General features: G+C 51.8%; 1 protein-coding gene across 1 annotated transcript in view; it reads left to right on the top strand.

Annotated features, from left to right (window-relative positions):
- Window positions 1–27,092, top strand: part of MBTPS1 (membrane bound transcription factor peptidase, site 1) — a 362,069-nt gene that overhangs the window by 180,638 nt on the left and 154,339 nt on the right. Inside the window, exon 5 of the mRNA XM_085638544.1 lies at window positions 11,228–11,338. Within this exon, the coding sequence (XP_085494670.1) occupies window positions 11,228–11,338 (111 nt within the window). The remainder of the gene's footprint in view (window positions 1–11,227; window positions 11,339–27,092) is intronic.

Raw genomic sequence — 27,092 nt, 5'->3', positions numbered from 1 at the left:
GAGATCTAACTCCCTGAGTACTGCCTGTTCAAAAACTCCCACCTCTGGGGGTAACTGGTTAAGGGTGGGAGCAAATGTCGACTTCTTCCTAAAACCTGTGTCATCCCCCTTGTCTACAGATTCTTTTCCTTCGAAAAAAACTCTCAAACGTATATTCCGAAAGAATCCGGCTAGTTCGCACTTAAGTTTAAAACTGTTGGGTTGGTTAGTAGGTACGAATCCTAGACCTCTCGATAGCACTCTCTCTTGTACTGGTGTCAGAATTTTCTTACTTAGATTCATGACTAAGCTTGGTCCCTGCTGGTACTCGATTCCCCTTCCCGGGCCATGCTGCGCGTTATCCTCTGGTTCAAGTCTTCCCATTGTACCCTCTGTGTTCTCTGTGCTCTGTCTCCCCCTGCCTCTCCCCCAGCCTCTCTCTAAAAAAGGCTGATATTCTTTCGGGAAAAATTGTGGAGGGCCCATCGGTGGGTACAATGGAGGCCAACCAAAACCCATTTGTGGCCCGTGTTGGTAAGGTCGCATGTATCCTCTTGACCAACCTCTACCCCTGTATCTGGGTCTATAATCACTGTCACTACTCTCACTCCCTGAGCTAGAGTGATCTGTATTCTGACGAGTTTGCTTTTTCTGTATCACTGTGTTTTCTTTATTTTTAACATACTCCTCATTAATATATGGGTAAACCTTCTCCCTAGAGAATTTTTTCAGATCTTTTTGGAGTTTTTGAACTTTGGAATTCACCAAGGAATCTTTATATTCATTGACTACCTTATTTGTCTCTTCCAATTTCTTTTTAAACACAGAGATTTGGATTAGAGTCCTCAGATTATCCTCACTCGCTTGTATTTGGATCAAGAGCTCATCTGAGATCTTTTTGGCTGTCTCTATAATAAGTATAAGCCAATCTCTGGAGCATCTCCACGCTATCAATGACCATTTTTTTCTGAACGTTGAATCTTCCAAGAAAATAAGAGGTTCATTGACTACTAGGAGACCCCCGGGGGCTGCATTGGCTCTCAAATACTCAGTGAGTATAGCCCCATGTAAGATGGTTTTAACCTGTGTCCTTTTTAACTCAGTAAGTGAATCCCAACCCTCCACCTGTGTAAGTGCCTGTGTAAGTGTGGTATCCCCTAATAGGGACGGACATGCTAAAATTCTGGCTGCGGCCTCATCTCCATAGGAGAGGCCTTGTTCCTCCATTTTGGATTCAATTGGAACCTTAATGGGGATTTATTGATTAGACTCCGGTAATACCTCTTAATGTCTCTACGGCTCAGCGGCCGTGCTATACTCAAAAACACAAGATAGGAGAGACAAGGGATTAGGCTATCTCTGACTCCCTCAATTGTACTTAATCACACATGACAGAGAAGCAATCAAAAAAACATATAAGACTGTGCTGGACGCTATAAGTGGGAAAATCAATAGATATCTTAATACTGCCCTCACACACTTGAAAGTGTCATGCTTCATCATAGGGCCGCATCATACACCCAGGTGCAGACCAACACCTTGGATGGAGCGCAGTTTTTTAGTCTATACAATGAAGAGAAGTGGTGAGGGTTAAGTATAGAAAAAAAGACAGACAGAATAAACACAAAAGTGTAACTCTGAAACAGAGGAAACAAATAGTCTCCTGGAGAAAGGGACCAAAAGAAGTGCAGAAATAGATCTAAAACTGTCTAGAGGTTCACCCACAAACTTTATTCTTGTCAACCTCTGGCAGGATTAAAATAAACAAAATGGGGTATTCAGGGAAGGTAACGATCCTACAATCCCCACTGCTAAAACCAACATGTTTCTGCCAGTTGTCTATGTGCCCAACCGGATCACTCTGGCATTCATCAGGGTGTTGGTCCCTATTGAATGGTCTATACCACTACTCGGGTATTTATTTACCTTTTTGATCGGGGTATTACCCCAGCGTCACTCTATTTTGGGATTTCCAAGAGGATATACATATCTACAACAAGAAAAGAGGAGAAACGGATCGTGATTTTCAATCTCGTCGTTCTTATAATTATTTGCAATTCTTATTGTATTTCCCACGCATCCAATAACGTGATAAATAATCTCCATTGCAGCCTAATCTTCTAACACACCCCTAACCCCGTGCCAGTGGACACCACAACCCACAAAGACCACTACACCAATTGTTTGAGTGCCAAAACATTCTATATGTGTATATATATTCACAGTGCTTTAACTTTAAAAACGGCACGTATCTACCACCGTGACTCTCTAGATCCTCCACGAGGAAAATCATATGTTTTTAATCAGACTATCCATAGATAGCATCCAACGCCCAATGGGAACTTATGTACTCACAAGAGTTTACGAGTCCTGTTCTGAACCCGGGACTGCGGGGGAGGGTGCTCTTGTCGTCACACTCTTGATAAAAACTGAGCATCACTATCAACATAATCAAATTAGTGGAGATAGTTTATCCCTCAATTATCTTAACCACGCAGACCAGTACCATTGCTTGGCCATAACCCGTCTAACACGCACTCACTTCATTGCTCAACTCTCCCACAGTGAAAATACTCGGGGAACTAGGGGTGTGGCTGGGTGGCCGATCGACTCTCAAGCCTCAAAATACTTCGTGCAAATCAGGATGTCGATAGGAACTTACTACTCCAAAGAGACACTGTCTCCTGTTTCCCCTCGTCCGTCCTCCGACGATACGGGTTCCTCGCTTCAAGCCCATATTTAAGGAGCCGGTGTTCCCGTACGCGCTAATCACTGCCCGCTCTGTCTACGAGCTACCCATAGTGCTCTCCACTTCTTAGACTTAGACGAGTAGTGGTAGACCATTCAATAGGGACCAACACCCTGATGAATGCCAGAGTGATCCGGTTGGGCACATAGAAAACTGGCAGAAACATGTTGGTTTTAGCAGTGGGGATTGTAGGGTCGTTAACTTCCCTGAATACCCCATTTTGTTTATTTTAATCCTGCCAGCGGTTGACAAGAATAAAGTTTGTGGGTGAACCTCTAGACAGTTTTAGATCTATTTCTGCACTTCTTTTGGTCCCTTTCTCCAGAAGACTATTTGTTTCCTCTGTTTCAGAGTTACACTTTTGTGTTTATTCTGTCTGTCTTTTTTTCTATACTTTACCCTCACCACTTCTCTTCATTGTATAGACTAAAAAACTGCGCTCCATCCAAGGTGTTGGTCTGCACCTGGGTGTATGATGCGGCCCTATGATGAAGCATGACACTTTCAAGTGTGTGAGGGCAGTATTAAGATATCTATTGATTTTCCCACTTATAGCGTCCAGCACAGTCTTATATGTTTTTTATTGCTTCTCTGTCATGTGTGATTAAGTACAATTGAGGGAGTCGGAGATAGCCTAATCCCTTGTCTCTCCTATCTTGTGTTTTTGATCTCTGTGATAGTCCTAATCTAGTGAATAGTCCCGCCCATGTGCGGGGACCCCGGAGCAATAAAAAATAATCTCTTAAGGTGTCAAATCATGCAGACCTGCATCCACCTTTAAGAGAGAATTTAATTTAAAGACAGATAATGCAGCCTATACCCACAGGCTACACTGTCCAGTACTTCAACTAGAAAATTCCACCAACATCCACAAACAGCACTGCCTGTCCAGTTTTTCTCCACAAGGGAAAAAACCCTGCCTCTACCACCAAAAGCCTCTGGAATGATAGAGAGGAAGGAATGGACAGACAAGCCCCATAGGCTGCCATTATGTGGCTCAGAACAGGATACTGTGCCTTTAAGAAAACTTTCCAGAACTTTCCCAGTATCCCAGAATGCACAGCAGGTCCCTTTTACTTTCAGTTCTTTTTTCCGGCTCCTGCTAGCAGGACCCTGGAGCATTGAGCTCTCCCTTTTCAAGGGTTTATTTGTTACTTTTCAAGTGATTTAGTGTTAGTAAAGTCCTTTCCTTCTGGTGTTGTCAGCATGCCTGGCTTGTTCGACAAGTGTCCTGATTGTGAAAGGAAAAAGGCTAAGTCAGACCCACACAGGGTGTGCATTGTCTGCCTTCCCCAGTCCCACGTGCCTGAGGAGTGTGAGATCTGCCGCTCTTTTTCAGCCAGGACCCTGAGAGAGAGGATGAAGACCAGGCTCCAGGTCCTGGAGGACAGAAGGCTGAAGGCACGAGGTGGGTCTGGAGGGGCTGATTCTGCCCATGCTGAGGCCTCTGGGGGGCTCCCCAGGGGCAGGAAGACCAGCAAGCGTCCCCACTCCCCGTCGATGTCGAGGGCGTCGACGGCGGTGTCGAGGGGGATGACTACGGTCTGTTCGCCATCTCCCCAGGGCTCTGGGGAGAAGCGGCGTCGACGATCGACGTCGAAGGAGCTGAACAGGCCGCCGTCGACGACATTGGCATCTTCTGCGACGTCGACGTCGCCGTCAAGCCATCGGCGTCGAGATCAGGCCCGGCGTCGGCGCTCGCCATCAAGGGGAGAGCGCCGATCACCGTCGGCGAAGAGAAGAAGGTCGCCGTCGAGACGGTGGTCACCGTCGAGGCGATCGACGTCACGAAGATCGACGTCACGAAGATCGACGTCACGAAGATCGACGTCACGAAGATCGACGTCACGAAGATCGACGTCACGAAGATCGCCGTCACGGCGGTCGCCGTCACGGCGGTCGCCGTCGAGGAGGCAAACGACGTCGCAGAGGCTATCAACGTCGAGGAGGCGACCGACGTTGCAGAGGGGTTCGTCTTCGAGACGGCGCAGGGGGAGCCCTGACGCCAGGAGTAAGAGGGGAACGGAGTCGCCGGGATCGGTGTACTCCGTGGTGTATACACCTCCTCGTATCCCTACGCCATCCCCACCTCCGCCACCACCACCACCGACTCCCGCTCCTCCACCGCCACCACCACCGCCACCGCCTCCACCACCACCGCCTGCGTCACCACCTCCACCTCCCCCTCCTCGGTCTATACCACCTCGCACTCCGTTGGGGCCACCTGCAGTTCCGCCGCGATCGGTCTCCCTGCCCAGGTATTCGACTCCACCGCAGGGGACGCCGAGGCCGCGACATCCACGGTCGCCGGGCCCGGCTAGACCGGCGGACAGGCCGAAGCCGAGGAGGTCGCGCCCCCGCTCCGTCAGGAGGAGAAGGTCACGGAGCCATAGGCGGTCGTCGTCGTCCACATCAGGACGGCGCCATAGGAGGCACAGGTCCAGGTCGCGCACACGGTCCTCGGCCAGGGATTTCTCACCGACGCTGTCGGTCTCACCGGGGACTAGGGTGTCTCCTGTGGACGATCTAGTCTCCTTCCAGGAGGTGCTGCTGAGGGGTGCAGCCAAGTTGGGAATCACGGCGACGGTACCGACACCCACGACGTCCGTGATATTCGAGACTCTACACAAAAAACACCTGTCTCGCCCCCTGCTGCCTCTAGTGCCGGGGCTGGTGGAACCCGCGTTGGAGTTGTTCCTCACTCCCGCGGTGACGAAATCCGCCCCCTCACGGCTCCTGAAAAAGTATCGGGCCCCGGACTCGGACCCTGCTTTTTTAAGGATGGACCCGAAGCCGGACTCTGTCATCGTGACGGCTGCGAGGAAACAGCATGCGACAGCTCCTTCATCGACGGTTCCGCCCGACAAGGAAAGCCGCTGGCTGGACTCTGCGGGCAGGAAGGTGTGTGGGACCGCGTCTACCACCATGAAGGCGGCGAGTGCGGGGGCGCTGTTAGGGCGTTACGACCGGGCCCTGTGGGAGTCCCTCCAACAGTATGCGGACCTGCTGCCTCGGGACAGGAAGGAGGACTTCCTGGAAATGGTGCGAGAGGGTATGCTTCGAACCAGGTCATCAGTGCGGCAGCGGATGTCTCCTTGTTGGCGGCACACGCCTACTGCCATGGCGTCCACCAAAGGCGTCACTCTTGGCTGCGCCTGAGGTCGCTCAAGCCAGAGGCTCAGCACAGAGTAGCCAATCTGCCCTTCTCGGGGGAAACCCTGTTTGGTTAACATGCGGATGATGAGATGGCCCGCATGAAGACGGAGGCGGAGACCCTGACGGCTGTCGGGTTGGAGAAGGCCGAGAAGAAGCGCCCGTTCCAGAGACGGTTCGGGTCTACGGGCAGAGGGCGTGGGCAGGGTTCGGGACAGCAGCAGCACCAACAGCAGCAGTTCCGGAAACCCTTCCAGAAACGCCAGAAGGTTAGAGGAGGCCAGCAGGCCGCTACTACTACCAAGGGCCCGGCCGGGTCTCGACCCTGAGCGACTACTTGCCCTGCAACCGTTACCCACTCCAGTGGGGGGAAGCATTCAGTTTTTTCCGTCAGAGTGCAGAAAAATTACTCAAGACAAGTGGGTGCTGAATATTGTTTGCAATGGATACAGTCTTCGGTTTATCAGCCCGCCTCCAGCGATTCCGCCGGTAAGCTCTCAGTTTCAGCTGCGAGAGCTCCAGGCGGAGGCAGACATCTTGTTGAGAAAAAAGGCGGTAGAAGAGGTACCTCTGTCTCAAAGGGGAAGAGGTCTGTTCTCTCGGTTCTTCCTCGTTCGCAAGAAGGACAAGAACGAGTTCAGGCCCATTCTGGATTTGCGACAGGCAAACAAATGGATTCGCAGAGAGAAGTTTCGCATGCTATCGTTACATCAGATTTACCCTCAGCTGCAACGGGGAGACTGGCTCTGTGCCATAGATCTACAGGATGCCTACTTGCATGTGCCCATTGCACGGAAGCACAGGAAGTTCCTGCGATTCCAAGTCGGTGCCAATCACTATCAATACACAGTACTGCCATTCGGGCTAAAGTCTGCGCCCAGGACCTTCTCGAAGTGCATGGCGGTGGTGGTGGCACACCTGCGGAGGAACAAGGTGTTTGTATACCCGTACCTGGACGATTGGTTGATCAAGGCCTCATCCTTCTCGGAAGCGCAAGAACACTTCCGGTGGACGTGCGTTCTCTTGCACAAGCTGGGGTTACACGTCAACATGTCCAAATCGGTCCCGACTCCGGTCCAGTGCATACAGTACTTGGGAGCCTCCATCGATACGCGGTCAGCAAGCGTGTCTCCTTCGGAGGAGAGACGGTTATCACTCCTTCGGAAGGCTCCGGACTGCTCCATCGACGACAGTGAGGAAGGTGTCTTCACTGCTGGGATCGATGGCCTCCTGTATCTTCCTCACGCCTCACGCACGGCTGCACATGAGACCACTGCAGGAGTGCTTGGAGGATCAGTGGGATCAGAAGACAGGTTCTTGGGACGACAAGATACGGCTGTCTCTACATGCTCTTCAGTCTCTGAAGTGGTGGTGTTCGGCGGAGAACCTCCTCGGGGGGGGGGGGGGGGGGGGGGGTTCCCAACCACAAGGACATTCCCATGAAGAGTGTCGTGACGGATGCGTCTCTCCAAGGCTGGGGAGCGCATTCCGGGGAATTGCAGATTCAAGGAAAGTGGTCCCCGTTGGAGTCGACGTACCACATCAATTTCCTGGAACTCAGAGCTGTCTTCCTGGCGTTGAAGGCCTTCCTTCCAGAGCAACTCGCTGCTGATACAGACAGACAATACAACCACTATGTATTACCTCAACAAGCAGGGGGGGTCGAGATTGCGCACTCTGTCGCAGGAGGCGCAGGCGATCTGGCACTGGCTGCTGGCCCGAGGACTGACGATTACGGCCACGCATCTGCCAGGGGTGCAGAATGTTGAGGCGGACGCACTGAGCAGACTGATTCAGGAAAACCACGAATGGGTCATAAACGACGAAGTACTAGGAGAAGTCTTCGCAAGGTGGGGGACTCCAGACGTAGATCTGTTCGCCACCGCCGAAAACAGCAAATGCCGAGACTTCGCATCCAGGTACTACCAGCGGGGGACGCTGGGGAATGCGCTATGGATCGACTGGTCGAACAGCTTTCTGTACGCTTTTCCACCCATTCCCCTGATTCCGGCGGTGCTCATCAAACTGTCCCAGTCAGGGGCTCGGATGATCCTGATTGCTCCGGAATGGCCCAGACAGTGGTGGTTCACGGACCTACTTCACCGGTCGCTCCTTCCTCACATACGGCTGCCGTGCAGGCCGGACCTTCTCACGAAGTTCGGGGGGCAGATGGTGCACCCCAACCTCTCGTCTTTGAGTTTGGCGGCATGGCTCCTGAGATAGTGCAATATGGCCATTTGAATCTAACAGAAGATTGTATGGACATACTGAAGGAGTCTAAACGGCCTTTCACTAGGACGTCCTATGCCTACAAGTGGAAGAGGTTCTGTATCTGGTGCAAGTCCAAGAGCTTTGACCCTACGACATGTAAGGAAGATGTAATCCTTCCATATCTTTTACATTTGGCTCAGTCCGGCCTTAATTTCCATTCCATTAAGGTTCATCTGGCTGCTTTGACTGCTTACAGGAAATGACCTTCACAGACTTCCTTCTTTCAGATCCCTGTGGTCAAGGATTTTTTGGAAGGCTTTAAGAAAGTGTTTCCTCCTGTCAGACTTCCCTCGCCTTCCTGGGACTTGAATGTGGTGCTGTCCAGACTGATGAAGGAGCCTTTTTAACCCATTCACAAGGCTTCGTTGCAGCACCTATCCTGGAAGGAGGCGTTCCTAGTGGCCATTACATCGGCCCGCAGGGTGAGTGGACTTCAGGCATTATGTTGTCAAGAACCTTATACTGTATTTCACGCTGCTAAGGTTGTTATGCGTCCTCACCCTAGATTTCTTCCTAAGGTTATCTCTGATTTTCATGTCAACCAGACCATAACTTTACCTACGTTCTTTCAGAATCCCTCTTCGCCAGCGGAAAGGTCTCTCCATTCCCTGGATGTTTGGAGGGTGTTGAAATTTTATCTTGATAAGACCAAGGATATTCGTAGGTCAGACCAATTGTTTATTAATTATGGATCAGTCAGGACCAGTCTCGCGACCTCCAAGCAGTCCATCTCTCAGTGGATTGTGTCCTGCATACAATTGTGTTATCAAAAGGCTAATAAGACCTTGGGGGGTAAACCTAAGGCTCATTCCACCAGGGGCAAAGCTGCCACGACTGCTTTGCTGCGTAATGTTCCGATTGCAGAAATCTGCAAGGCGGCCACTTGGAAGTCGGTCCATACCTTTGCTGCGCATTACTGTCTGGACGCGGATGCCAGGGCAGATGCTCAGGTTGGGCAGGCTTCGCTGCGAAATCTGTTTGCACAGTAGTGGTATTGTTGTGTATCTTCTCCACCGCAGTTTTTGTGTGGGGATGGGCTTGCCATTCTATTCACTAGATTATGACTATACACAGAGATCCCCTACTACAGAAGGAGTAGTTTCTTTTCTGTAACTCCAGTTCTGTAGTAGGGGTATCTCTGTGATAGTCATAAGCGCCCGCCCTCCTCCCCGGTGGAGAGATGATTATTCATGTCAGGAATGCTACAGGTCTGGCGTGCTACGCCTTCAAAAAGAACTGAAAGTAAAAGGGACCTGCTGTGTATTCTGGGATACTGGGAAAGTTCTGGAAAGTTTTCTTAAAGGCACAGTATCCTGTTCTGAGCCACATAATGGCAGCCTATGGGGCTTGTCTGTCCATTCCTTCCTCTCTATCATTCCAGAGGCTTTTGCTGGTAGAGGCAGGGTTTTTTCCCTTGTGGAGAAAAACTGGACAGGCAGTGCTGTTTGTGGATGTTGGTGGAATTTTCTAGTTGAAGTACTGGACAGTGTAGCCTGTGGGTATAGGCTGCATTATCTGTCTTTAAATTAAATTCTCTCTTAAAGGTGGATGCAGGTCTGCATGATTTGACACCTTAAGAGATTATTTTTTATTGCTCCGGGGTCCCCGCACATGGGCGGGACTATTCACTAGATTAGGACTATCACAGAGATACCCCTACTACAGAACTGGAGTTACAGAAAAGAAACTACTCCTTCCTTGTTACCTTCCAGCAGCATCCACATCCCTCTGTTACGGGACTGGAGGAGGCAGGGCTGGTGCCTTTTTGTTTATGTCCAGTTAATGCTTCCCCAGCCCTATCCATCTACCAGAAGCCTCCTAGTAGGACCTTGTCCTCTGCCCCAAAGCAGCAGGGTGGATCTTTAAGCATTTGTAATATAATATGGCCTTGCTATCCACCGGGACGTAGGCAGAAAGAACCTTACTCTAAAGCGTTGGGACCTATGTCTGAGACAGAAAAATGTGGGAGGATATGGGGTTTCTGGGGTATTATTTATAGTATACCCTCATAGGGGTTTGGGGCAAGATGTCACACTGGAAAAGAAAACTCAATTTTGCAGAATGCATTCATGTCTGCTATGGGATGCTGTCGCATCTGACTTTACGGGATGAGCAGAGAATGCAGAGTTAGTGTGGTGGTATTGTTCATTCTTCCTCTGTGCTTGGTGGTCTCCTCGAGATTAAATCACCACAGCTTAACACAGTGAAAGATGGGAAACAAAGAAGAGATGTTTCACAATTTTGACTCAGAAGGAACACAGCAACCGTGTGTAATTTTTCCTGGGCAGGATCTTGCTGGTGTTGGTGACTATCAATGAATATTTGAAGATCTTGCCTAAGACGGCAAAAGGCTTTAGCTGTGGATACCCATTCAAGGTCTGCACTAGAAGCTAAAAGCAGCCATGGGAAATGTTTTAATGCCATCCTCCCATTGAGCTGCATGGTGCCAGCCTGACCGTTTTCTGCGTCTTTTTGGAGGGCTACCCACCACTCCTTCCCTGGAAGGCCACGTGCCCAATAACAGGACAATATTCCAAATGTAGTGACTGAAAGGCAATTGTTTTTACAGGCTGTTCCGATTCGTGAAGTGCTTTAGGGCACTTTGCCCATTCAGACCTGAAAGCAACCCACTGTCTAATCTTGGCAAGGTAATGTCCTCCTCCCTGCCCGGGGTTTCACTGGCTCCTGTATGTCATCCAGCCCTAAAGTAGCAGGAGTAGTGCAATTATCATTCCTCCCAAGCATCGAAAAGTGAGGTGACCCGGATCTAGGTTGCAAGAAGATTTCTATAGGGAAACAATGTAGTTGTTTTTAACTTCTGCATAATCCTTTGTTACACTCCTGGCCGGGAATAACTAATGCTTGCTTCTTATATTTGGACTTTCAAGTTAAACCTACATGTTTCACACAACTTGTTAATGCCCCGTGAGTTGGCTCTCGCCAACCACACACAACCAGATCAGTAAGCGAGAGTAGGAGGTACTGCAGCACTGCCCTCTCTCTCGTTACTGCAGGTCATTCCCAGTAGTCTGATCTTTAACTATTAATCTTTATTTTCTCTCACTTGATGTACAGGTGCTAATGTCAGAGTGGCGGTCTTCGACACTGGCCTGAGCGAGAAGCATCCACACTTTAAAAATGTAAAGGAGCGAACCAACTGGACCAATGAGAAAACTTTGGATGATGGTAAGTTCTAAAAGCAGGCAGTGGCAGTGGATAGATTTCTGTGAAGGTCTATGCTGCTGTTTTAGGTTTACAAACGATTGAGCAAAAGTTAAACTAACTTATTTTGTTGTGGTGTGCCGTTAACTTGTGCCCAATTTTAAAATGAAAGGCACTAATGTTGGTCTAGTCTACATCTTGCAATTTCATGGAGTAAATCTTCTATTTGAATCGAGGACATGTCCTTGGTCACTGTCTCCCCATGCACGATTGCCCACTTTCTTTTCCATCCTGTGAATGGAACCACCATCTGTCAATTTAGCTCCATACTGGCCAGAGCATTATTTTTGTTTTCATTGACCTGACATGCGTGGCTGTATGGTGATTAAAAATTGGAACTGATAAAGTGTTAGAGTTTGAGTCTAGTTTTAGTTTAATGCTTTTTATGTTTTGTATCGAATACGTTGTAGTCCTTTTATGTTAACTTTGTTTATGCTTTGAGTGCTGTTGACTAGGTTCTTCCAATAGCTGAAGTTGATAAAATAATTCAACCTGATGCTCTACAGATTATGCGATGAAATTATGGGAATGCCCGCGAAGACTGGACACCCAGTGAAAAGTCTTTATTTTAGCTGGTGGGGAGACGATTGAGGCATGAGGACAAATGAGATGTGACTTCTGTTTTGCCTTTTCCTAAATTAAGCATGGCTCTCCTCCCAATAACCACAATTTATTTCTGACCATTGAATATTCACCCATGTTGCACTCTACTTCTCTCTGTTAATGTTTCTGAAGGTTTTAACTCGACTTTATTGCTCAGTATTTCTATAGTATCAGGTCAAAAGTTCCCTAATGCTTCATGGTGCCTGAGCACAACATAGAACTGGTAAATAAAGCTAAATCAGAGCTGCACCACTTTATGTAAATGTTCAAATTCATATGAATAGTGGATTTTTGATGGAGGCATGAAGCAGTTGAACATAGATAAATTTTTTCTTTTTTCTTTCATATTTACAAGACAAACAGCCAACGCGTTTCGTCCTTAGACACAGGACTTCTTCAGGACATTGTTGAATATATTCAGAGCATTAGATGTGAAAGTATGGGGTAGTAACCTTGAGCATAGATATAGTTGGGCAGAGGTGACAGTCGCACCCACCGTAGTTCGGATGGACATCTAACCTTTCATCTTCCTTTTCCAATTGGATTAATTGCTGACTCAAACAAATGAGCCTGACACATGGGTGCGACTGTCACCTCTGCCGAACTAGATCTATGCTCAAGGTTACTAGCACATCCTATCTGATAGACTACTAGCCGCAGATTCCTTCACGTAGAATTATCCCCAGGCGTGAGACTGGATCAGGAAACATTTTGCCACAGCATCCCTGCGTGCCAGGGGCGGGGTGACATCACGCGACTCCGCCCAGGCATCATCTGCGTACGTGACGTCAGGGAGGTCACATAAGACCCGCCCCGGCGCACCCACGTCAGTTTTTTCCTTTTCCGCGTGGCCTTTAAAACTTGCACGTTTTGTGGGCGTCTTATGTCTGCGACGGACCCTCACCTCATTTGCATGTGGTGTTTGGGGGAGGATCACGGCACCTCAGGTTGTGCGGCGGGCCTAAAGTTGAAGCCGAAGTCGCGGCGGGAGCGCCGAATGAAACTTCTCTCGGCGCGTCTCTCCAGGTCGACGTCCTCCCCTCGGTCTGCTTCGGCAGACGGCTTCAGATCCGGCCGTGGTCGTCGTCCTCACCTTTCTCCGATGTCACATGAGCGTCGCTCCCCGGTGGGTAAGTGTCGCAGTTCGTCCCCGGGGGCTGGTTTCCGGCCTACCGGGGGCATGGACTCTCCGCGGGCGATGCGGCCCCACTTGTCGTCCTATCCACCGTTTCCCGGTGTTGGGGCATCGAGAGTCCAGATGGAGACTCATGCGGCGGCTTTGCAGGCCTTGCTGGCGCCTCCTCCTCCTCCTCCTCCTACTGGGGCATCTGCGGATCCCTCGCCTTGCGCAGGGACCTCTGCAGCGCCGCCGGTGGCTCCGGCCCTGGCGCCGACTACGTCGGATCCAGGCTTGGAGGATGTGGTGCTGTTGGGGTGCGACTCCTCTGTGGCACCTCCTTCAGGCCACGGCTTCTCTGTCTCGCCACAAAACCCCGCGGGGGTCCCTGTGGTGTCGCGGGAGGTCGCCGGTCTCTCTGTCCCTTGGCAGGGTGGTCCTGTCAAAGGCCGAGGTGACGCCGTTACGGCGCCAGCAGCAGTTGGACCTTGCGGAGCCACAGGGGTCAGTGGCCCCTCCTCGTCCCACTCCGGGTCGAGGGCAGACCCCTCGTCCCTCTCAGGGCCCCTCTCGTACCTCCTCACAGGCGGCTGCCTCGGAGGACGAGTCTGAGGTTGTATCGTCCCCGGAGCCGCCACAGGGGTTGCCGGGCGACCTTTGCCTTCTTCTGGGCTGCGGCCGGCAGAGGGCTTCGGGCCCCTCCCTGGGCCCATCCCGTTGCCCCGTGCAGGTGGTTGCCTCGGCGGGGGTCGGGCAGGTGCGGCTCCTGCTCTACTCTGGTCCCCGCTCCGGTCTCTGGTGCGGGGTGACTTGGAGGTCCCTTGCCTGGCGACGCCGGATGGCGCCGGTGTCCTGCCTCAAGCAGCGTAGTCTACGGCTCAGCGCAGGGGTCGTACCGCGGATTCATCTTTGGACGCTCCTTATCCGGAGGCAGGCTGCATATTGGTATCGTCCTCCCAGGAGACTGGTTGCCATGTGGTGTCCTTTTCACCGGCACCGAAGGGTGGCTCCCTGCCCTGCCTGAGGAAGGGGTGTTCGTCGGAAGAGAGGCAGGTCCCTCATTCTTCGGCTCCTCCTGACTTCCAGGTCTGGCCCTTGCCCGCCCCGCTTGGCCTCGGGGGCGGCCGCTTTAGTTTGCAGCCGTCGCCCACAGAGGAGCTGCTTTCTCCACCGCGGGGCCCTACGGATGCGGGTGCGGCCTTCGCTCACGTGGTGTCTACGGCTGAGGGCATCCTACGCATGGGTGACCCGGTGGCTCACTTTCCGGCGGACCATCTGTTGGAGGTCCTTCACCAGGGCACTGGTGGGAGGGAAATCTTGCTTCCCTTTGAAGGTTCACTCCTTTTTGCCTTGATGGGGGCTTGGTGGCGTCCTGCCTCCGGGGACCCGTTGCCTCTGCATCGGCACCTTCCGATGCCGCTTGACCTGGCGTGCCTGTCCGTTCACTCTCAGCTGCAATTCCCCTTCTGCGAACTGCTTTTCCCTCCCTGCCGCCACTGTTGGCTCCACCGTCCAGTGAGGCCCGCTGGCTGGACACTTTGGGACGCAACATTTTCGCCTCGACCAGCGCGGCCCTGCGGGCCCTTAACACCTTGTGTGTGCTGGCTAGGGCCTCCTCCTGTTTGTGGGACTCGGCTGAGTCTCTGGGGTCTGCAGCGTCCCAGGAGTCTGCTCAGGTGGATTTGCGGCACCATGCATTGGATGACCGGGAGCTCCACTCCACTCTGGACGTCTGAGGCGCTGGGCCGGGCCATGGCTTCCTCAGTCGCTGTCCATCGCCATGCTTGGCTTCAGGACGGCGTCTTCCCCGAAAATATTCGGGAGAGGCTCATTGATCTCCCATTTGATGGCAGTCTGTTTCATGCGCCGGCTGACTCCGCCATCCAGAGGCTCTTGGCAGGGCTCCGTCCTCCTCGTCCGTCCCCTCCTCCGTGACTTCTGAGTTAGGGTTGCTTTTGGGCCTTCTTAGGCCGGCGGTTTTAGTTGTGGAGTATGTTTCTCTGGCTGTTTACGTCCTTCCTTGGGACTTTGGCATTGTTGCCTGTTGGACGGTCCCTTTGTTGTTGTGTGTGAGTTCTGCAGGAGTTGTTGCGCAGACTTGGCTCTGAGATTGGGCCTTCTGCTTTGCTTGGGCTGCTGTCAAGTCTGTAGCGGGGGTGCTTTTTTTCCCCGTGGTTCTTTTGTTTCTTCCTCTGCTGCGGAAGTTCTTCTAAAGAGGATTCCCATATATTGGGACTTCACGTGCCCCATGTGGGGTTATGGTAGCTGTCATATGGCTTACGCTCTGCTGGAGGGTTCTGGTCGCCTTCGGGTACCTGTTCTCCATGGTGTTTATGTAGGTCGCTTTTGCTTCCTGAGGTCGTGTGAGTGGCCACTCGTGGTGGTGGCCCGGGCCTCTCCTCCTCTTCCTCTTCCTGCTCCTGTTCTGCGGTCTGGGATGTCCCTGTGTTCTCCCTTGCCAGGCGTTGCCTACTTGGTCTTCCTGGGGCCTCGGGCTGTTCTTCTTCTTCTTCTGGCCTTGACTGCCAGCATTGTTCTGGCTGGCAGGCTGCTCTCATCTGGAATGGGCTCGCCTTCTTCTCCTTGGTTTCCTGGGGCCCTCTAGGCTTTTTCTTCCATCTTCCTGTCTTGGCATTCAGTGGAAGCTATGTTGGCTTTTGGGGGAGTGGGGTGCTTCGGCCTCTCCGTCCTTGCCCTTGGTTCCTCTGCTGTGAGTGTACGAGCCTCTTCAGCTTTCCTTCCCTCCTACATCCCCTTGGGGTCGGTGGGGTTCTGCTTGTGGGGGTTCCCTTGACCTGGCAGGGGCAAGGTTCTACCTGGCCCACAGATTTGGTCCCCTATGGGGCCCTCTGTTCTGCTTTGGCTGGTGGGGTCATTTCGCAGACCCTCCTTCCCAGGGGGTATTGCTAGGGTATCTATTCTATGTGAAGGAGTCTGCGGCTAGTAGTCTCTATCAGATGTACGAGTTACTTACCTTCGGTAACGATGTATCTGGTAGACACGATTCTAGCCGCAGATTCCTTCACGGCCCGCCCTTCCTCCCCTATTCTGCGAGGACCCTTGGGTTGGTCTTTGGTACTCTCCTCCCGGTGGGGGGCTGTGTCTCCTGTGAGTGCCTTCCTGGTTCTTGACGAGTGGCTTCGTCTGGGGGCAGTTCATTCCTCCCTTGGTTCTTTGGAGGATGGGGTTTCGGTGCGCCGGTACCCTGCTGCTCTGGCTGCTCTGGCTACTCCAGGTTTTGGGGGGGGATTGCTTATATCCTTGTCCTCCCTCCCTCCCTCCCCTCCCTTCCTTCCGTTGCTATCCTCTGGTTTGAGGGTCCTCTGGCCATGTCTTGCCCTTGTCCTTGTGGGTGGTTGCCCTCTAGGGATGCTGTGGCAAAAAGTTTCCGGATCCAGTCTCACGCCTGGGGCTAATTCTACATGAAGGAATCTGCGGCTAGAATCGTCTCTACCAGATACATCGTTACCGAAGGTAAGTAACTTGTACTTCACACCTAATGCTCTGAATATATTCAACATTGCCCTGAAGAAGTCCTGTGTCTAAGGACGAAACTCGTTGGCTGTTTGTCTTGTAAACATGAATAAATAAATAAAAAAGAAAAAATTGATCTATGTTTAACTGCTTCGTGGATCCATCAAAAATCCACTATTCATATGAATTTGAACATTTACGTAAAGTGGTGCAGCTCTACTTTAGCTTTTTCATTGTGTTGCCCCCGTCAATAGGAGAGTGCTCTTGGACAGGGGGCACGTTTGGAGATTTTCACACAAGATTTTCTTGTTTTCCTTGACTTTGATTGGTGACTGTATATGATTGGTGGCTTCTTGGTTGTTTTTAGTCCACTGTCCAACTTGTGTGTACTGGTAAATAAAGCTGAAGGAATTAAACTTCATGAACGGAACACTTCCCGCAACAAGAATATACTTCCTGCTATAAGAAGAGATCCTGGTATGATGCTGAATGTGTCAGTGCAGGTTTCCAAGAATCAGCCTGCCTCTTACTTTAAAAAGACCTCTAAACAAAACCCATAACTTAATAATTATTAAAACAATGTGATTAATGAAAAATATTTCTGAGTAGCTGTTGCCACTGGATGTATGAAATGTAACAATAAGCATTAACCTTCATTTGTTCCAAAATTAAATTAAGCGCATGCATTTATTGCTCCATGCCTACCATAAAACCTTATATAAATGATTTTTCTTTAAAGTATAGGATTTCTATTTGGAATAGACCAGAAGTTGCGAAGCAGATGATCTAAACTAAATTGCTTGGGTAGTACTTGTAGAAGGGCAGTCACGTGCTCCTGTTTGCTTTGTTTCCAGCAATATTTTCTCATCTGAAAGAGACACGTTAGTGATAGATTCCTTACCTTAGAGTATCCCAAGGCCTCGGATTGGATCCGGAAAGCTTTCTGTAGCAGTACCCCTGCGCGTCAGTAGGTGGCGTCGTGTGGCTCCGTCACTGGCATCGTAAGCGCCGAGATATGACAAGGGGACTACTTAGGCTCCACCCATGCGCGCTGACGTCAGTTCTTTCTTTTTCCACACCAGCAAGCGCAGATCCGGATTGAGCACGTACCTTAGTCACTTTTTGACTACTCTTTTGAGACTTCTTGTCTCCCCCTTTTTTCTCCTGGTGCACGTAGGGATGCCAGGCTTTAAGTCTTCATGTCTTTGGCGGACCCCCATGATGTTTGCCTCTACTGCCTGGAGACCGACCATGACTCCTGGTCCTGCAGGGACTGTCGAGCCATGGCCCCGAAGGCCTTGAGGAAGCGACGCCGGAAGCTGCTGGAAGTCCGGCACTCGTCCCAATGCCGCTCTTGGTCCAAGGACCATTCCTGGGACCGCTCGCGGGGCCGCAGTCGTCGCTCCTCGGGCTCCAAGTCTTCGCCCTCGGATTCCGGTAAGCGACGTCATAAAAAGAAGTCAAAGAAGCGTGTTCGCTTTCCGGCGTCACCTCGTCGGTCCTCGGATGCGGACGAGGGGGACAGGGCCTGCGGCTCCTTTGGAGCCTGGAAGTCCCGCGGCCTACCCGCCTTACCTGGGTCCGTCGGCGACTCCCGAACAGGTGCAAGAGTTTCTTGCCAGCATGGACCGCTTTTCTAGGCCTCGGGCTCACACCAGTGCGTCTTCGGGCCCCGCGGTCCCGGGTTCGGATCCAGCTTCGGCACCACAGGATCCTATGCCGTTGGCTCCGGCCCCGGCACCACGAGGTCTGGCGCTGCCGGCTCCGGCCTCGGCTCCGCCTCCGGCGCTGTAGTGGGTGCCATTCGTTCCACCCTTGCCCCAGTTCCAGGACCATTTAGTTCCTTCCTGGGATCCGCATTGGGAGACGGCGCCGTATGTCCCTTCTCCGGCTCTTGCTCTGCCACTGCAGCCAGTTCCTTCGGCAATGGAGGTGGAGGATGACTGGGAGGGGTCCGAGGACCCTCTTGCCCATCAATGTGACTCCGAACAGGACTGGGTGGATGATCTGGATGACCCTGTCGAACTTGCTCTTCTGACCCCGGGTTTGCTTCTCCCCCACCTACGATGGAAGAGGGCGCTTCCTACATGACGGTGCTCCGTCTGGCTGCTAAGGTCCTCAACCTCGATCTTCCTTCAGTAGCCCTCAAAACTAACCTCACCGAGGTGCTCCAGATGGTGTCTACTCCGTCGGAGCCACTGCTTCCCTTCAATGACGCCCTCACCGACGTCCTGTTGGGCACTTGGTCGCGACCGGCCACGGGGGCCCCTGTTTATAAGAATGTCGCCAGGCGTCACCGCCCAGCGCCTGGTGACCCCGCGTTTCTCATCCAACGCCTGAGAGTCTGGTCATCCAGGCCTCGACGTCAGAGTGCTTTTCCTACGGCTCCGCCGGATAAGGACTCTAAGAAGCTGAAACAGTTTGGTAAGTGGTTGTTCTCTTCGGCCAGCTTGAGGCTGCGGTCGGTGAACACTGCCCGCTTGTTGGGACGCTATTCCCACGCGGTGTGGGATACCGTTGCTCAGGTGTTGCCTCAGTGTCCTGAGGAGGTCCAGGCTGTCCTTTCGCAGGCGGTTGCTGAGGGGTAAGGATGCGGCTAAGTTCGCCATTCGGTGTGGTTTGGACACCGCCGACTCCTTGCGCAGGGCGATTTTGACGACTGTGGCGCTGTGTTGCCACGCCTGGTTGCGATCTACTGGGTTCTCGCCCGATGTCCAGAGCTCGCTCATGGATATGCCGTTTGATAGCACTTGCCTGTTTGGCAATAAGGCTGACAGTGCACTGGAGCGTTTTAAGGACTCACAAGCCACAGCCAAGTCCGTGGGTCTTTCCACGAAGAGCCCAGCCACTCCTGGTTTTCGTTCCTTTTGTGGCGGCGGACGCGGTTTCCGCAGGGGCGGCTCTGGGAATCAGCGTGGGGGTCAGTCCACCTCCACCCCCGCTGCTTCTACCTCCAAACCTTCCTGATCCGAGCTTTGTGGAACACCCCATGCCGGTGGGTGGCATGATCCGCCACCACCTCCCCCACTGGCGCAATATCACATCGGACAAGTGGGTGTTGTAAATCCTCCATAGGGGTTACTCCCTTCCCTTTCAGTCCTCCCCTCCAGCCGTGCCACCTCGGCGCCACCGCATGTTGGGGGATCACTTGGTACTTCTCCAGCAGGAAGTCACGGCCCTCTTGGCCAAGGGGGCCATCTAGTGTGTTCCTGGGCCGGAAGTAGGGAGTGGTTGTTATTCCCACTACTTTCTGGTCCCACTAAAAGGACAAAGGGGGCCAGCACCCCATCTTGAACCTCCGGAACGTCAATCGCTTCCTCCGGAAGGAGAAGTTCAAAATGCTGACTCTGGCTCAGGTCCTGGCTGCCCTCGACCCTGGAGACTGGATGGTAGCGTTGGACTTGCAGGACGCATATTTTCACATCCCCGTCCTGTCGGCCCACCGGCGTTACCTGCGGTTCACGGTAGGCCCGGAACATTTTCAGTTTGCTGTACTTCCCTTCGGCCTTACCAGCGCCCCTCAGGTGTTTACGAAAGTGATGGTGGTGGTCGCAGCTCATCTGCGCAGGTCAGGGGTGTCAGTCTTCCCCTACCTCGACGACTGGTTATTGAAGGCAGGCTCGCCCCAGGCAGTGGTCAACCACCTCCAGACTACGGCCGACCTCCTGCATTTGCTGGGGTTCTCAGTCAATGTGCAGAAGTCGCACCTGAGTCCCTCTCAGAGGCTCCTCTTCATTGGAGCGGTTCTGGATGCGACGCTGTTTCGGATTTATCCTCCCGAGCAGCGAGTCTGGGATATTCAGACTATGATTCTGATCTTTCAGCCTCTGTCCCGGGTTTGTCAGGATGACCCTCCGGCTTCTGGTCCTGATGGCCTACTGCATCCTGCTGGTGACACATGCCAGATGGCATATGCGGGCTCTGCAGTGGGACCTGAAGCTCCAGTGGTGGCAACATCAGGGCAACCTGTCCGATCATGTCCAGATCTCGGAGGGCACTGCACAGCAGTTCCAGTGGCGGCTCACGAATCGCGATTGGGTCCATGGCAGTTCCCTCTCCCTTCCCCAACTGGAGCACACAGTGGTGACAGATGTGCCCCTCCTGGGATGGGGAGGCCAGTTGGGAGAGGCGGAGATCAGGGGCCTCTGGTCTCCAGCGGAGTCCCGGCTCCATATCAATCTGTTAGAGCTTCGGGCGATCCGACTTGCACTGAAGGCATTCCTTCCCTCTGTCCGGGGAAGTGTGATGAAGGTGTTCACAGACAACACCACCACTATGTGGTATTGCAACAAACAGGGCGGGTTGAGGTCGTGGACCCTATGTCAGGAGGCTCTGCGCCTCTGGACATGGCTGGAACATCAAGGCATCACCTTGGTGGTTCAACACCTGGCAGGTTCTCTGAGCGCCAGGACGGACAAACTCAGCTGCCGGTGCTTGATGGATCATGAATGGCGTCTCAACTCGGACGTGGTGAGAGGTCTCTTTCTGCAGTGGGGAGAGCCTTGGTTAGATCTATTCGCCACCGAAGAGAACACGCAATGTCATCAGTTCTGCGCGTTGGAATTTCCAAGGCGGCACTCGCTCAGCGACGCTTTTCGCCGCAAGTGGAGTTGCGGTCTATTGTACGCCTTTCCGCCTATACCACTCCTGCCCAGAGTGCTGAAGATCCGGCGCGACCGGGCCCAAGTCATCCTTGTGGCTCCGGATTGGGCACGAAGATACTGGTATCCCGAGCTACTCAGCATGGCGATCGATTCCCCGCTCCGTCTGCCTCTTCGAGCGGATCTTTTGTCGCAGCAGCAGGGGACGGTCCTCCACCCGAACCTGTCCAGCATCCACCTCCATGCGTGGAGATTGAGCGGCGACAGTTGACAGCCTTCGATCTTCCTCCTGAAGTCAGTGATGTCATTCTGGCAGCCAGGCGTCCCTCCACTAAAACAGTATACGCCTGCAGGTGGAACAAGTTTGTGGCATGGTGCACAGCAAAGGCTGTGGATCCCCTTTCTGAAGTTCTTCTGTTCCATCTTTGTTTGGCCCAGCAAGGCTCTGCTCTGGGCACTATCAAAGGTTATCTTTCGGCCATCTCCGCCTTGTTGAGGCTTCCAGATCAGCCTTCTCTTTTTAAGTCCCCGGTTGTTAACCGTTTTCTTAAAGGCATTACGCACACGTTTCCTCCCATGCAATTCATCATGCCTCAATGGTACTTGAATCTCCTTTTGACCTATCTGATGTGCGCTCCTTTCGAGCCCCTTCATACCTGTCCTTTGCATCTTATTACTCTTAAGACGGCTTTCCTGGTCACTATCACCTCTGCCAGAAGAGTAAGTGAGCTCCAGGCTCTTTCTTCCAAACCTCCTTTCCTTTCTGTTCATCCGGACAAGGTGGTGTTAAAGACCCGTCCTTCTTTTTTGCCAAAGTTGGTCACGCCCTTCCACATCAGGCAGACCATCACTTTGCCTACCTTCTTTTCGCCTCTGCATCCTTCAAGGGAGGAAGAGAGGCTCCACCGTCTGGACCCTAAACGTGCGCTTGCATTCTATCTAAAGCGTACACAGCAGTTCTAGGTGGATGACCAGCTTTTTGTTGGCTACGTGGGCGCCAAAAAAGGGCGGGCTGTGCACAAACGGACTATCTCTCGGTGGGTCGCTCTGTGCATCAAAGCCTGTTACTCCTTGGCTAAGAAGGAGCCTCTTGTGGGGCTGCGTGCCCATTCTACCAGGGCAACTGCAGCCACTACTGCCTTGGGACATGGCATCCCCTTGCAGGACATTTGTCAGGCAGCTACGTGGGCCTCGCTGCACACGTTTACCAGGCATTACTGCCTCGACAGTCCGGTCCGGAGAGACGGGTTCTTTGGCCGTTCTGTTCTCCGTGACTTTCTGGTGTAATCTATTCGCAGACCCACCACTGGGGTTGGTATTGCTTGGGTATCTATTCTAAGGTAAGGAATCTATCACTAACGTGTCTCTTTCAGATGCACAAGTTACTACTTGTGTAACGATATATCTGTAAGAGACATTAGTTAGTGATGGATTCCTTACCGCCCCACCCATCCTCCCCGTTCTGCGAATTTCTTCTAGGGTTAAGGACATCCCTTTCAGGGCCCTAGTTTCATGGCACCAGTGGTCAGTTTCTTGCATGGCTCTGCTTTCCTGGCGTGGAAAGTCGTGTACAGAACTGACGTCAGCGCGCATGGGTGGCGCCTAAGTAGTCCCCGTGACCTCATCTCGGCGCTTACGACGCCAGTGATGGACGTGGAGCCGCACGACGCCACCTACTGACGCGCAGGGGTACTGCTACAGAAAGCTTTCCGGATCCAGTCTGTCGCCTGGGGATATTCTAAGGTAAGGAATCTATCACTAACTAATGTCTCATAGAAAAGTCAGAATTATCTGACAATTTGCACTGTGGCTGATAAGAAAATATTGCTTACCTCATTGATACCCTCGTCCCCCCCCCCCCCTTTCTTTGCCCCAGCGCACCACAAGCACACATGTCCCTAACCTGTTTAATCGGGCACACTCAATGGTGCTATGGTATCAAGAGTGGTCCTAAAACTACCCCAAAGCAAAATGTACATTCCACCTGCAGTGCCATTGGAGGCGGGATGAGACCAACACAGCGTTCACTCTCCTTTTCTTGGTAAACTCCTACTGCAGCACTTTTTCACTCATTTTCAGAGGCTTGGGGCCTGCGGACAGCACTAGTTAACTTATACTGCAGGAAACGCTCAGCACAAGTTCCCTCTGCCAGTCACAAGCACCAATGTAGGTGTTAATAGCCTTATATGCTATCAACTCTTCTCACTTCTGCTCAAACAGTGCTGGTCGTCATTAAGATGCTGCATCATCGGAGCTAAACCTACTTTACAAATCTCTAAATGGGAAAAGGATTTGATGTAGCCTGATTTATTTATTTGCAGTTTTTTTTTTTTTTTTTTTTTTTAAGCCTTTATTCGTGCATATTAAAAGAACAAATACGGGCCTACAACCTTCAGGCCGGCCACGATACGGTTAAGCACTGATACAAACATTACGGCCCCTGTGCTTCAACGGTCAAGGTTAGCAACGATTTATGAAACATACACTGGAGAGATCCTTGACCCCAGGGAAAGGAGAAGTGAAGGTTAATTTTAAAGTTTTCAAAATAAGTTTATCAGGGAAATAGTCAGTGAAGAATAAGAACCAAGGAGATTCGAGTCCGCACGATATCTTCACCACACGGGAGAGCAGCAGCATCATTAAAACAGCAATGGAAGTAAAATCGCAGGCAGTGAGGCAATGCAGTTATATAACAGGATAGTCACATGAGCAAGTACGCACCCCTCCAGTGCCGCCCCCACTCAGTCAACCCCCCACCCGGACCCAGAATCGAAACAAGTATAGCGCAGAAACAGAAAGAGAAAAAAGGCCCATAGAACTAATTAGAAACAGTAAGTTACCCCCCCACCCTACACCAATGCGGAGGCTACGGCCTTCCCCCCCCCCCAGCATAGTGCCTGTCGCCCAATAAACCCGAAATATAGACAAGAAAGAGAGTAAGAATAAAGTAAAGAAAGATAAGAAAACAATACACCTATGTTAAAGGGGGTGAGAAAAGAATAGGACTATTCTAATCTAAACTCCCAAAAAGAAGAAGGTGGGGAGGAGCCTACGTATCATCAGAGCGCCCTAAACCATCGGCCATCTTTGGCTTCCACACACTGAGAACCCACTACCCCAAAAGCGGTCGTGTGAAAATGAATTGTCACAACAATGTAGATGAAGGAAGACAAATCGCGACGAATGCGCACAAAGTACACATACAGTTCCAGTCCCAGTCCAGCCCCTCCGTGAAACCATGGCGATATTAATCAGTCTAGCCCTGGCCCGATCGCGGGCTTGAGATTAAGCCAGCCCCTACATGAAGGCCCCGCATCCCGTGCAGACAAAGACAATATGGCCGTTTGGGAGAAGATGGTGAAGTAGAATCCCCAAAATGGCCGCCGACCATCTGTAGAGGTCCCTTTGTGCACCACATAAAGTCCAGACATGGCATGTAGAGTACAGGAGTTCCACAGAAAAGAAGCAGTAGGCCACCGTGAACGATTCCTCGAGGATGTTAGGTGTTGCTCAGCTGGATACTCTTGCAGACGCGGTGAGGCAGGCAACAATGAAGCAGGCAGCAATGAACGGGGAAACAAAGTATCCGCTGTTAAGCTGGAGAGCAATTGATCCTGGGTGCCGGGAAAGCCAGATGCAGGCACCAGTGTAGCACGATCACACACAGCCGTTGCGTCCCCGCAAGAGGACAAAAGCACTGGCAGACCCACGCCGTGTTGATGACAGACGGAGCGCTCACGGCCCGCAGCCGACAACAGGGAGTCAAACTGCTCACTTAGCGCCTGAAAGCGAGCAAACATTTGTAAACGAAAGTCCCGCAGGACGGCCAGTACGGAGCCGCATGTCAGCGGAAGCTGCACCCCCACATCGGCAGCAATCCGGGACGGCACCGTGGATCTGGTGTCTGGTGGAGGGAGGGCGAAGCGGGAAGCGGGCAAGACCGGAGTATCACCCCCCAGCCGCGAGCAAGCAAACAACGCCATGTTTTACCGCCGGACGGTACAATGGCCAGGGGGGGGGGGTCGTAGCAAGGAGTCAGTTCCCCTCAGGTCTGCGCCGCAACCGGGAAAGCCAACAGGCGCCTCCCTTCCCTCGGGTTCTCTTTGCAGCCGACTAGGCAATAGAAGAAGGGGGTCGGCAGCCTCCCACAGCGCGGTCCACAGATCGGGGCAGGAGATCCGCCTCACCGGGGCTTACCTTACAGCCCCAGCCCTTCAGGCGCAGGGTGCAGGAGGTGTCTGGCCGTCCCTCCCCAGGCTCATCTGGCGACAGTCCGTGATGTTAGGTGAGGTCGGGACCGCGGGGCTCGGATTTGCGCTAGCGGGTCTGCGGAGCTTCCTGGGGGCCGGCAAAGGCCACAATGGAGCAGGGGTCCAGGGCGGAGAACAAAAGCACCAAAAACTCTGGCATCCGGGCGGGCTGAGACTTCGGGGAAGTGGCGGCGTGGACAGCGCGTCGTCTTACACGTTTCACCTCGAGAATCGGCAAGGATAGGAGTCAGGATAATAGTCCGGGGCCAAGGGCCGACGGAGCCGGGCGCTCAAGCGTCTGCTCCGGTCGCCATCTTGGCTCCTCCGATCTATTTGCAGTTTTTTAGTGCTGCAACCTAGACATGGAATCACCCTATCAAAGAGATAGGGTGATTCCTCTTTCCCATGAAGCACCAGTCTAAATTCTAGATTCTGTGGTACATTATCATGAGAAGGAGCGCCATAGTGAACCCAGAGAAATAGCCACCCAATTGTTGTTCACACTGAAGTAGGCCTGTCCGCTGACAGCTAGCCACTCATCCTTGTCCCAAAGCTGGTAAGAAGTGGTGTTACTCGGGCTAGTCCCTCTTTATCCACTATTTCCCTACAGAGAAGTAGTTATTCATACACACCAGTCCTCTCCATGCTTCAAAAGGTATTTGTACTAACAAATGCATCCCATCTCATTGCAAGACAGCTCACACATTCTTGACTCAAGGAATAATTTTAATTAAAAAGAAGGATCAAGCACCATTAATCTGTTCTCTCTGCATGAAGATTGCCTTCATGAATTTTAGATGCAGGTAATTTGAATTTGGTAGCACTCGGCCTGTCACCAGATACCTTCAGTTCTACTGAGCTCTGCGAACGTAATTTAAATTTACTTTCTCTGGTTGTGGTGGGAGCAATAGTGACCGTGAAGCATATTCTCCGGCAACTCTTCAGGAAAGCTGAAGTCTCATCAAGTCGCATCAAACCACCCCCTTCGTGCACCCTGTACCTGCTTTGTCTTATCTATCACCGTTAGTAAGAACAACTCTGAACAAGATAAACAATTAATCATCTGACATCACAGTAATTTAAGAAGGTTGCGACAGACTCACGGTGCACAGCCAGAAGCGAAGAATTGTGTACTGAAGGCAGCAAGCAACAGGCGACAGAGGTGCTGTAGTGTAATAGGACAGACGGAAACCTGCACTTGATTGCATCAGTGATGTGAGGTCAGATGTTCATAAACCGTCATCCCAATAGTATAGGCCTTTGTTAACATAAATTGTGAATCACGAAGGTTCCTGCGTGCCATGTTGTAACTTTCGTTTCACTGAATGAAGGCTATCAGACTTTTATGAGGGCAAAGTGCATTTTCAGTGGTAGAAAATTGAGCAGCATTATAGATTGTCATGAAAAGATCATTGGAAGCAAGAAAGGGATTGGGGTTTTATAGGTTGGAGAGCCAACCAAAATGCAGTGAACAGCCACAAATTCGTAGGTTTGAGGATACTCTCAAATATTTTGTAAATAGTTTCCTACAATGAAAATGCGTGTCAAAGTGCTCTAGTTAGGGGCTGGACCTTTCTGGAGGAACACCCACATTTTGTATGGGCATGTAGTGGAATAGGGTTTCTTCACAAAAATAAAGAAAATAAAGTGTAATTTGCAAATGTAGATCTCTG

Source organism: Triturus cristatus, chromosome 12 (assembly GCF_964204655.1).
Source record: "Triturus cristatus chromosome 12, aTriCri1.1, whole genome shotgun sequence".
Lineage (NCBI taxonomy): Eukaryota > Metazoa > Chordata > Amphibia > Caudata > Salamandridae > Triturus > Triturus cristatus.
Note: the sequence above shows the minus strand (reverse complement) of the source record. Positions and strands in the feature narration are given on the sequence as shown.